The sequence below is a fragment of the Phaethon lepturus genome, unplaced genomic scaffold, assembly GCF_000687285.1.
Source record: "Phaethon lepturus isolate BGI_N335 unplaced genomic scaffold, ASM68728v1 scaffold578, whole genome shotgun sequence".
NCBI classification, from domain to species: Eukaryota; Metazoa; Chordata; class Aves; order Phaethontiformes; family Phaethontidae; genus Phaethon; species Phaethon lepturus.
Genome location: NW_010556707.1, coordinates 27,988 through 40,940, shown reverse-complemented (window position 1 = coordinate 40,940; position 12,953 = coordinate 27,988). Strand labels below are relative to the sequence as shown.

At 38.6% G+C, this 12,953-nt stretch overlaps 1 protein-coding gene across 1 annotated transcript in view; it reads left to right on the top strand.

The window, feature by feature from the left end:
- SH3KBP1 (SH3-domain kinase binding protein 1) overlaps nt 1–12,953 on the top strand; it is a gene marked incomplete at its 5' end in the record, with an annotated part of 104,896 nt that overhangs the window by 77,100 nt on the left and 14,843 nt on the right. Inside the window, 3 exons of the mRNA XM_010292532.1 lie at nt 77–157; nt 2,574–2,736; nt 7,908–7,993. Coding sequence (XP_010290834.1) covers nt 77–157; nt 2,574–2,736; nt 7,908–7,993 — 330 coding nt within the window. The remainder of the gene's footprint in view (nt 1–76; nt 158–2,573; nt 2,737–7,907; nt 7,994–12,953) is intronic.

Sequence of the window (12,953 nt, the reverse complement as noted above, 5' to 3'; positions counted from 1 at the left end):
ACAATTAAATCTTACGTGGCTGTATATGCTGGCTTGTTGGCTTGTACAGAATGCTAGATTTTCCTTTCTTTGACAGGTACCACAGATCGAAAGCATGAAATCAAAAAGGTACCTCCTGAAAGGCCAGAATGTCTTCCTAATCGAACAGAAGAAAAAGGTATGAAATGTGCTTTCCTGCTGCCTGCTCTCTGCAGAGAGACACAGGAGATGGAACTAATGCGCATCCTCATTTCCCAGTCCCTGTTTTCATTAAGTGTATTGTTTGAATGTTTATTTCCCACTCTGATAGATCTGTGATGATATGCATTTTGGAAAGGATCTCATTGTTGCTTTTGGGCTGAATTCAGGGTATTCAATTGTACTAATCCAGAGCTGTTAATTACTTGCAGCCTCAACTGAAGTCCAGGGGAGATATGCTCTCAATACATAAAATGCTGTCTAAAGCTCTGTGCTCAGTAAAACCCAGGTCCTTGATCGAGTGTACTTTTTTCTTAACATCTATATGCCTTGGTTCTCTAGTTAAAAGCAGGGTTGGTGCATCACAGGGGGGTTTTGTGAACATATAGTCATTAATGCTTATGAATCACCCCATTATCATAGTCACAAAAGTCATAGGCAAGCCTGTGAAGAGACAAAAAAATTCTGTCTTCAAAGCCAGGTTTGAACATTGCAAGAAATGGGGCACAGTACCACACAGAGCAGTGACAAGCAAATTAAACCTTTCATGGTTTCGTTGTGTTCATTGTGCATTCTGAATAGTTTGGGGAAAATAGTTACATCAATTTTCTAACTGAAGATGGCATCAAATTTCATATGTTTAAGTGGACTATTATATTGTGCAGATAAGTTTGTTTATGGGGTTTCTTAATTAAGTATTTGAACTTGCAGTCTTTTAAAAGGCATGTGTATGCACATGTCTAAATGTATAATAGGCAGTTATAATTTAATGCCAGAACATTCAGACTTTGCACCAAGATCTGTTTCTAGGTATATGTCTTAGTGATCTGACAGGTGTTTTAGCACTTTCTATCTACATATGTTTTCTTCTGGTTATGTGTGCTACTTCTCATGGTTATCTTAGCAATAAACCCCTTTGCTTTCCCTTTTTGGATTTACAATGCCAACTGTCACAACGGTGGAGGAAGTTTTATATATGTTACTGTCCCACGGTATGATTATCTATAACTTTTCTAAATGTTGAAAAGAGGCCATAGGAGTCATGCCTACATTTCTGGAGTACCAGGGAGTGGCAGGAATTGTTTGGTGTGGTGGAGCAGCAGGGGTGGCACAGGAACGTTCTTTACGCTGTGTTTTGGTATGCTGCCTAGCCCATCCTTCATACATAGTTTAGATTCTTGGACACTGACACAGTATAAATTGTCGTAGGAGTTAAGTGTGTAAAAATTACACAATACGCTGGAAAAGCTTCAATGTTACAGAGGACTCAATGATGGCATCAGCTGAAAATGTACAGAAAAAGTGCATATGCCTGTGAACAACAGTCACTTACTGGACTATTCCAAATCTAATGTGGATTGTGTTTCTGGTGATTTATTCCATGATCCTCTCAGACTGAAACCTAGAACCCACTAAGCAATACCCTGTAACATTCCCAATACCTCTTATGTGTATACAGAGGTGTAATATCCATGACATAGCATAGCCAGTGTTGTCAAGGGAAGTGGGGTGTTGACGTAGTAGGATACAGAGAGCAAAATGTTGGTCCCTTTGACAGTTTTGTCCTTTCATTAAGAACAATCAGGTTTCCTGTGGTGTGGTAAACGTGTTCACATGTTTGTTTTGTATTACAAATTTAGAGCATATTATTTACAAGAGGTATTCATGTGTATTGTGCGTTACATACAGGTGATGTGTGTTTGGCATTGGATATTAGTACTGTGGCACTTCCTAACTATGCATAATCAGTTCTGCAAATGATCCAGTTTTTCACTGACAAGCTGGAAAATTCAGTTATAAGTCTGTGGTTAAAAACCTGAATAAAAGGTCAGAAAAACTGAGGGGTTTACGTCCTGCCAAACATTGCTGAATTTTAATGCTTTTATTTTCATTTAACTGTAGTTCACTTGAAACACACTTTTTTCCCCTCAGGAATGGGATTTCTCTGTTTATTCAAGCGATATTAAGAATACCCAGCATAATTATCTTTGTGACCTTCTAACTTAATATTGTTTCATATTAGAATTTGATATAAGTTGTGCTCTTGGGAAATTGTTCCATATGGTATGTAATTTTTTGCCATTCTTATTTTTTACACTCAGAAATCAGTAAGTCACTAAAATAAAAAATAGCATTTCCAGTCAGACACTGCAGACACATTTCAGCCATGAGCAATTATAGGCGGAACGATCAGGCAGAGCAAACAACTGATTGTGGTAAACGCTATTTCAAATAAAGAATTATTTAGGTCAGAAGTGGAAAGGAGATAAGCTTTTTCTTGCTATACAGTATATCTACAGTTTCAGATTTCTTGTTTAATTGTAGACTTGTGAATGCAAATGAATTCCACTTAATAATATCCATGTTCTTTTTTTCTGGACATAATTGATTTAAAGAAAGATCAGAGAGAGAGCAAAAACCGTTAGACTTGCAGAAGCCTTCAGTTCCTGCTATACCTCCGAAGAAACCTCGGCCACCCAAAGCAAACTCTGTGAATAGACCTGGTACCTTGCCCCCGAGACGACCAGAAAGACCAGTTGTGCCTGTGACTCATACAAGGTATTGTTTTTCCTCTGTCCAGTGCTTTTGGGATTAGTGGAAAAAACACACATTTAAGGAATTTAGATTTTTACAGTTAATGTCACAATTTATTTCATGGTAAACTGGTTCTAAAGGGGAAAAAAAAGAAAAAAAAAAAAAGACTTCTAATCATCTGTCTGGATCCTAACTTACCTTCTCAAGAATAACAGTCTTAGACTGTTAATTACTAGTTCATTTCTACTGATGAACACACTGTTACTGAAACATCATAGCTCCCACTGCAGAATATGTGGGAAATTTCTGCATCAGTATGTTGTGCTGATGCTGACTTTCTTAGTTTACCTCAGATTACCCCAGTTTAGCTGGGGCACTAAGTCAATGCAAAAGCTTGCATTGTACTGAGGAACAGCATTAGACAATGCACATTTCAAATACTGTCAGTTTGGTTTCAGTCTGTTTTCTTTGATCATTTTAGATCAATTTTTAGCAAAATACATGTGTCTTCATAGAATGTTCTTTAAGCTGGTGCCACCACAGAATACTGCTGTCAAGTATTTGTGCTCTAATGGTGGTTGTTATTCTGTAGTCACATGATGCTCTTTATCAGAGGTGATTACAGTCTTTGAGGAGCACTGAGAAATTCGACTTGCCAACACAACTCCATTTAATCTCTGCTAGAGCTTGGAAGAGCAGAGGTTGCAGAAACTAAAGGGCTGTGGTCCTAATCAAGTCTACACGGCAACATTAGTCGTGGCAACATTAGCTGTCAGCATCTGGGTTGTGCGCTGTAGACTTCCTGTATGCATGGTGGATGGAAATAGGTGAAAACCAGACAAAAACAGTTGCCTAAAATGGGCAAGATGCACATCTTGCAGAAATACTAGAATATAGGCATAGAAATAATTCTACTATTGTACTGTTAGAAAAATTAGCTGCCATTGAACTAACAGAGTTTAAATGGTGAATTAAATACCAGAACAGAGTATGGGGTAGAGTGGAATAAAATAGAAATACTAGGTATTGATTCCCCTCATGCTTCCACATATGGTTCATTAAACAAATGCTCTCAGTGTGAAATCGGAGACACATAAAATAAAAAAACGGTGCCTGCCTTGGGCTGCCAGTTTCATCTTACTGAAGTGCTTTGCCTGTGCATCTCTGAGAACTTACCCTTCTACCCAGGTGCTACTACTACAGCTTCTTTTGGACTCCTTGGCTTTGAACATGCTTGCCCAGTCATTCTAAAATATAGTCCACACCTGCTGGTCATTTGGGCATGCTTTGAAAAGCAAGTATTTGCTATGACCTTTAGATTTCGCTACATCATGTTTTCTTGGCAAGACTGCTACATACCCTAGTGTTCAGTTCACTGGCTAGGCATGCCATGGGGTAGCTATTCTTTTGTTCTATCCCTTGCCTGGAATATTTTAAATATATTATAAATATTTTAAACATTTAGAGATGTGGAGGGGTGCTTTATTGCTCTTCTGTTTTCCTTTTTACCAAGTACAAAACTGTATAAATAAACCATGCATTTTTAAAGATATTTCAGTTTTCATGTTAACAAAGTGAAAAAGCAGACCTAAACAGTAACCCTGTTATCTTCTTAATTGTCCAGACTCTGCTATGTCTGACACGGAAAAAAAAGCTTTGTTCTCTTTATCTAATACCGTTATATTTGAAGAATTTTACTTGTAACAGTAGTTAGATTAAAACTTAGAAGGAAGGGTGATTTTTAAGGAGATGATGATGCATGTTGATGATCACAGTGCTAGCAAGTTTCCCTATGAATTACTTTATCAGCTAATTCAAATTAATGGATTTATCTCATATAGCTGTTCTGCCTGGCAAGCTCTAACTTGTAACGGTGTCTTATAGGAAGAGGGCAGAAAGTTCACATAATGAAGTAATCCATGGAGTAACTTTTAAATACTTGATTAATTAAGAAATGTGACATTTCAAATGGAAGCAGTCACTTCAGTAAAGGCATTTTGGTTTTAAATTAGTTCAATTTAATGATAGAAAATATTTTTCAGACCTGCTGGTATCCATTTCCAGAATCTGAAAAACCTAAGGCAATTAGAATAAAAATTGAACCAGCAGAATTTTTTGCTGACCTGTCGTGGTTTAACCCCGTATGCAGCTGAGCCCCACGCAGCCGCTCGCTCACTCCCCCACAGTGGGACAGGGGAGAGAATTGGAAGGGCAAAAGTAAGAACACTCATGGATTGAGCTAAAGACAATTTAATAGGTAAAGCAAAAGCCGCGCACACAGCAAAGCAAAACAAGGAATTCATTCACCACTCCCCACGGGCAGGCAGGTGTTCAGCCACCTCCAGGACAGCAGGGCTCCGTCACGCGTAACAGTGACTCGGGAAGGCAGATGCCATCACTCCGAACGTCGCCCCCTTCCTTCTTCTTCCCCCAGCTTTATATGCTGAGCATGACGGCATATGGTATGAAATGTCCCTTTGGTCAGTTGGTGTCAGCTGTCCTGCCTGTGTCCCCTCCCAGCTCCCCGGGCACCCCCGGCCTCCTCACTGGTGGGGTGGGGTGAGAACCAGAGAAGGCCTTGACACTGTGTAAGCACTGCTCAGCAATAGCTAAAACATCTGCGTGTTATCAACACTGTTTTGGTCACTAATCCAAAACAGAGCACCACACGGGCTGCTATAAAGAAACTTAACTCTCTCCCAGTCAAAACCAATACATGATCCCAGGGGGGAAAATTGCTGTAGTTATAAAGTGAGTCCCCTGAGATTTCTGTGGCTGCTGATTAGCAGATTTTTTTCTGTTCTGAGCAAGTGGCTTGCATCTTATGCATCTCACTGACTTTTTGTGGTGATGATTGTTTTTCCATTTAAATATAATCCTCCTTCCTTCCAGGCAAAGTAGGGCTTCAAGGGCAATAGGAGAGACAAAAATCATGTGGGAGAGAGAGTTTGCTCCAAAGGTTTCGCAGCTTATTTAGACATACCTGTGATTATACCATTACCGATGAGTCAATTCTCTGGATCAGGCAAGCCATAAAGACCTACAGAAAGTGCATTTTTACAATCAGTGCAAACCAATCTGTGTCCGTGCTGCAGCTAACAGGGGCAGGTGCCCTCTCCTGGCAGCCTGTTCCTGCAGCCTCCCTTATGTTAGCACCAGCATTTGTGCAGCCGTTCAGCCATATGGGTCAGGGAGTTGCTCCAGATGGCAATTAATCAGTTTGCAGTGGGATTTCTATTAGTGTGGGGTTTCTTTCAGGCTGATAATCTGTCTGATCAAGCTGACAGCCTGTCTGCATGGGCATGAGCAGAAGGAGGGAGACTCTGTGACCAAGAAGGGATGGCTCCACTCCTTTCGCAACAGTATGGATGTAGATTGGCATAATAAGGCTGTTGATTCTTTTGACAACAGAGTTGGGTTTTTTGTGGGGTTGTTGTCGTGTATCTTGGTATCTTTCATAGTCAAATGGTAAATGTTGTGACTTTCAGCCCTAAATTACACCATTGTAAGAATCTCCTCCAAAACCATACTCTCACATTTCCTACAGTGCTTCCAACTCACGTGGTGCTCTCAGTTTGCTAGGAGATACATGTGTGCAAAACAGAGTACTCAGTCAGATGCTCACTGCCCTGTCAGCCAAGAAACTGTGTTGCTTCGTATAGATTTACAAATATATAAGGGATTTTTTTAAGAAGTTAAAGACAAAAGACAAGAAAACTAATTGATCAGGTAGATCACTTTGAGAATACCCTGATTTATCATCTCACTAATTAATACATTTTTCTAGGAATGTGTTAAATTTCTTCTGTTTCCTTCCTGGTGCAGACTGCCTGCCATGTTGTAGGACTAGTGTAGAACTAGTTTGTTTTTCCGGTCATAAACTGGTTGTCTATCTTTTTTAGTTCATAGAATACTTGTCACCCTACCACAGTGTTTAACTGGATATATGTTCACTTACTCTGTGACTTCCTCCAGTTTTTACACAAATTTTCATTTAATAACACATACATTTCTTTATCACAGACTTCCTGAAGTCTGAAATGGGGTTTCCAGCCTCTTTGTGTTTTGCTCATGAAGTGCTGCCATGACTTGAGGTTCAGGCCATCTGTCATCAGCTTATGGCATCAAAAGCAGAGACAAATGAAAAAATCAACAACATTCAGGAGCTCACTATGTATTTTACTGTCAACGGCTAATTATCACTGTTCATAGACATGCACATCCACCTGGCTTATTTCAGGGGCAGTTCTATATTTTTACCCGTAATTTGGGTACCTTATGTACATCATAATTGTTACAGTGCTACGCTGGGAATAGTCATTGTGGAAAAACTATTATATTTTTTAGGTGACCTGATAGTGATGGTTAAATACCATTTATTGCATTAATTGAACAGTTGTTACCACAGTAAATGTCACAAGGATTTGTCTGTGTGACCTGTGCAATGCCGAGCTACTCACCTACCATGGGCCCTTTTTTAATGAATTGTTTCTATAGTCAGATTATTTTAGTAAACTTAAGTAGTTGTGGGATAGAACATTCTACAAAGAAAGGTATCATGTTGCTTATGTTTGATCTCCTGTTTGATTTTAAAATAAATCCTCTATATAATAAAGTATCACAACTCTTGACATTTGCCTATTTTGAAGACATTTCAGACAGACTAGGTGATCTTGGTTCTTTGGACCTGCGGAAACAATATTCATAGTCTAATCTTATAAGCAACGTGCAAAAATGTAGTGGAAGGGCTGCATTTATGAGTAAATACTAGGAGCCGCTGAAATGCACGATACTAGCTTGAAGTTCTTTCCCTTTCTGCAATATTCTAGATAGTCCATCGCTATAGTTTATGCAAGCCAATTAATTAGAAAAAATGATAAATAAGGTGTTGAGAATGTCCCTTTGCCCTTAGGTTTCCTTCATGTGGAGATGCTGTGAACATCTGAAGAATTATTCAGGACACTACGGTGTCTAAAATAGGCTTTTTTGACAGGTGTTAAGGAGAAATGAGATAAGGTTAATCCATACAGCATGTCTACTTACTGGAGATTGCTCTCTGACACATTGCTGTTACCCCAGTGCTACAAAGGAAGAATATTTTGTTGTCTCATTGTTAATTGCAATTTAGCTATCAATTTACTGTAACCCACATAAAAACTCCAATAAAATATCTCCTCTTCTTGGTCCAAATGCAGGAGTGATAGTCCAAAAGTGGAATTAGTGGGCAGTACAGTATCCGGCACTCTAGAGAAAGACTCCTCGGAAAGAAGCAATGACATCGGTAAGTTATAGTGCTTTTTATGGTTTCCCTAAGAAATGTATGGCGTAAATTTCTGATTTTTAGTGACTTTGTTATGATCCAAAAGGCAGATTGAGGATTTGGCTATGAATGTGAGTGCATTTATATCAAGTTTTAACTGCAGGATTAAAGGATCATTTCTGCTTTACTTTAAAAAGTTTTGTTGGGGTTTTCTGTTTAGAAAATTTTTTAAAAAGGAAATATAGAATGGTGAGCTATTTTGAATAGGAGGGCTTTTGTTATTTCTGTTTAAAAGTCTGAAACAAGTGAGAAGGCCAGCGATAATAAGACATGCTAGTTTAACAGATGTAATATTAATGCTGCCGTATTTTTAACGCTGCAAAAGATTATGTTTTTGGTGCAGTTAGTAATCTTTACACTTTCCAATACAAAGGAATAGAGACTCAGTTCAGGCCAATTTGAATAAACCTTACTGCAAACACCAGTTAAAAGCAGTCTAAATTTCTCTTGAATATAATAATTTGTGTTCCTCCAACACGAACAGTTTTATTGGGAAATCACCTGGAAAGGAGTAACACTAGGTTATTTTTCTGTCCTCCCTCACCCTCCTTCCTTCTCAAGTTGGCAGGAGAGATGTTTGCTGGGGTGGGCGCTGCAGTAAGTGGCACTTGGAAAGCAAAGTGCTCTGACTCTTGTCCCGGGGCTGGAAGCAAAAGCAGCCACAGCCATCTTCTACCTCTACTTAGAAATACGCCGGCGACAGCTGCTGCCGTCGCTCTCCTCCGCAGTCGCAGCTGCGCCGCGAGAGACCCGTTTTTGTGAAAGGCAGAACCAGGGTTCCCTGAATGTGTAAGCTTTGCTACCTTGCGCCGGCAGCATTAAATGTTCTTGCGGTGTGGTGGTTTCTACCCAGGCTGCTTTATTAGTAAAACATTTCTGTAAAATAATATACTTTCAACAGCCAAACCTGCCTTTTCTTCGGACTTGAAAGCAGAGCTTTAAGTTATAGATGGATTTTAATTGCAATGTAACAATAAACTACTAAATTGTTTTCACATAAGATTATGAGCTTTTCAGCACCCCTATGTCTGCTTTTTTTTAACCTTCTGCTGTTGCTATGGTTTATGATAGTAACATTCTTCTGGAGAAGCAAGTGGTATGTTTTTTCCAGATTTTCATTTGGGATAAACATGGAAAATAAGGAGCTTGGGATAAATTGCATGCACATTTTTACTGTAGAGATTCATATAAAGGAATAGTATGGAAATGCAGTCAAGTTCTACCATTTAGTGTTTGTTACTCATATTTACAAATTTTTTTTCAAAACATGTAAGCTTTTGCTTTCTTGAAAGAGAAAGCTATGACTGCAAATAGCATATAGTGGTCTGATGGAAGTAAACTTTTAAAATCCTTGTGCTAGTTTCCTTGGAATCACTATCAAGATAAAAGTTTAGAGTGTTTTGTATTTTTCTGGGTTTTTTTAAACAGCCTATAAAAGGCTAGGTAAGAAATTTGATTTATAAGAATTTTTGTTCATTTCTAGAACACCTGAGGGTTTTTGTGTTTTTTGGTTTTTTTTAAATGGAGAATAGGAGCCAACAAGAGTCCATAAATCAAACCACATACACAACATGTTGCAAAGGGTTTAGCTGATGACCTCCTGTTACCACTAACAAGGGGAACCTATTGAGCCCAAGGATAAAACAGTGTGAATACTTAGATAAGCATAACTTGATAGGGTCAAACCAGAATGGCATTTACAAGGGCAAATCATGTCATTCTAGCCTGTTAGACAACTCGTTAGAAGAAAAAGAGAAATAAATTATGATTTTGGAATGAAAGTAGACCCAAAGATCATAACTGATATGAATTTTCAGGAGGCTTTTATGATTCGTGTAAAATATTGTTGAAGAAATAAGAGAGGGTAGAGCAATAAATTAAAACTTAATAAGCCAAAACAATTCACAGTAGATTAATGTCTAATACTATGAGGAGAGCTTTGGAGTTCAGGACACTTTATGAGGCAGTGTAATTGGAAAGATTTATGATAAATGTGTTAGATTTTTTATTTATTTACAAAGAGAAGAATGGGTTGGAGAAATCTTATGGCTAAATGAGTTACTAGTAAAAATGATGGATGGGCGTGTGGAGTTGTCCCAGTGTATTCAAAAACACTGATGGATCGGGCAGTGTGAGTCCAGATAAGGTTTAACTGTGGTATGTGTTACCGGTGGTGCCCCAGTCTCATGTACTCTGTGGGGAGGACAGCCTCAGCTTCTCCAAGGTTTATCCTTCCAGTCAAAATGGATCTGATTAAATCTCATCGTTTGATGTCTTTTCAGTAATCCAAATTCACACCACGAATTAGAGTGGACCTATGTGACAGGCAAGGGGGAGCTTAGCAATAGCCTTTGAAGAAAATGGAGGTTAAATGTCCTTTGCAGCAGCTCGGGTGTATGACCGTTCTGGTTACTGGGCTCCTCTTTGTTCCTCCATTAGCCCCAACACCATCACCAGGCGGTTAGAGCTCTCAGGGAGGACAGAGGAAAAAGCAGCAGTCAGTTGCAAGTTGCCTCACCCCCTTTCATGCTTATGCTAAGTCCTGATGATGAATTGTGGACTGAAAATGAATACTGCAGCGCTCTCCCGGCTTTTCTGCACAAGCAATGTTAAGCTGGATAATGGCTGTCGCTTTCTCAGTCCTATAGTCAGTCTAAAGCTCTTATTCTTTCTTCAAAGCAGAGAGATGTACAAAAGCACGGGAGAGACCGTTTTGGTTATCACGGCAAACCCTGCTAAAGCTGGATGGAGAACAGTTTTCCATTCTGTGAAACCTTTCTAAGGATTTCTGAGTTGGTTCCTTTTCTTTATCATGATGAGACCAAAATCTTTACGACGAGGGAGGAGAAGGTACAGGGTCCTTCCATATGCCATCTCCCAAAAAACAAGCAAGTGATCCGCAACAATAAAATCAGTAATTCCATCAACAATTGAGAAGCAATATGCAGGGGGGGAGCTGGGGAATCCAGGTTCAAAACTTGTATTCTGTCTAGGTCCCTTATTCTAGATCAGTCTGTTAAACATTGCTTGTTTTGGAAACAGCATTTTTCTATTTGTTTTCTAAGTAATATTCCACTGTGGGTCTGTGTTGCATAACCAGAAAACCCCACACCTTTAAAAACATTCTTCTTCAGCTTTACCAATCAGAAAAGTCACAAATGCTTGAGCAAGGCTGAAGTGATGTGTAATACTGTGCGTAACATTCTGTCAGTTGCATATATAAAAAGTTATTTTTATGTAGAAGTTAGCGCATGGCTTGATTTCACTAGCATGTTCTGCAGAGTTGTGACTTGACATTTACATTTCCTGATAGTAATACAGCTCTGATTACAATTTTGCAATCTGTACTGACAAGAGCAAGTCCTGTTCAGCAACATCACTGCTGATTGTAGGTATAATGGCAGCTATTACCACTGTTGTTCATGCCTTTGCTTCTTTCCACAATCCGTACAAAAAAACATTGGAAAACTAGCCTTCAGAATATATAATTTAAGAAGAACCCTTCCCCATTCCTCCTCACTTCTTTTGTTTTCTTTTTCCCTGTTTTCAGTGATGCCTTTACTTTCCTTTCCACACTCCTTTCATCCAGCTTTTCCTATTCACATCTCTTTGCCATGGGTAACTCTTCTTCATTTCATGAGGGTAAGGCTTTTTTTTTTCCATTTCTTTTCTGTCCTGTCTTTGCTTTAGCTGACAATGAATAATAAACAAATACAAAAAGAAGTATTTTGTGGAACACCTAATGTGTATATGGCTTTTACAGATTTGTTTTTAAATTAAAAGTTGAAATTGAGTGTACAGTGTCAGAAAATCTTGCACCATAGCATTGAAACGAGAAATCGTTACAGTTTAGTTTATTGTACCGTAAGAAATTTTAGGGACCTAAGTGACATGTACAGTTTGCATGTGCTGTTTGTCAATGCCTGTTCTTACAGACAGATGGTGTCATCGCGAAGTTTAATGCATACATTTCATTGTGATGTCCTTACATGTTACAAAACAAAAATATTTAGCAACATGCTAGGATGGTTCTCTAGTTTGAAAGAGGAAAAAAAAAAACCACAACAAAACAAAACGTAGGAGTCTGAAGAGCGCTCATGGGCTCTCAGTAGAACGTGCACAGTCACGTCACCCAAAACTTTGTCTCCAATATTGCTGTGGTTAAATCACAGTAGTTACGTCTGTTGTAGTGTCTCATGTACAACAACTGTCCTGGATTGACAGTGGCTTTTTTGAGCTTAGTTTAAAATGCTTCCAAAGCAACATAAGCTACACTGAAAGTAAGACCTGTTCTACCAACAGAAGAGTAGTCCTTATGTAGAATTACATTGATTTCAACAGCTTAAATTCATGCCTTATTGCATAACTTGATTTTTTATTTTAGGTTACATGTTTCTTTTTAATTTCACAAAGGATTGTTATATCTGAGGGCCAGTGCAATGATAGAAACATCTAGCACGTATAATAGCTTACTGGATCAAAAACTAATGCTTCCAGAAAATTACTGAATTATTCCAATTAGTTAATGGTATTGAGTTATTTCTGCAAGTCCGGATTAATCCTAAATCTTTCAACTATACATATATATACACACTTTGGAATCCTGCAATCCTGAAACAAGACTTGTGTATCCAAAACAGGCTTGCTTTGAAATCATCTGACACTTAAAATCACATGGATTTAAGCTAAGTGATTTAAAGAATAAGCCACAAAGAAATAAAAATAGTACATCTACTGTGGAAACGCTCAGTTAATCCACACAAGAAGCAGTTTCCGTGTTTTGCAAAAAGACTGAGCTGCACAGGCTCTTCCCACACAGAGCCAAGTGGACACAGCTTTCCAATATTTTTCCTGTCTCTTTTCACATTTTGCATAGTATTTATGAAAGCAGTTAATAATCTTCATCAGTGCTAACGCAAGG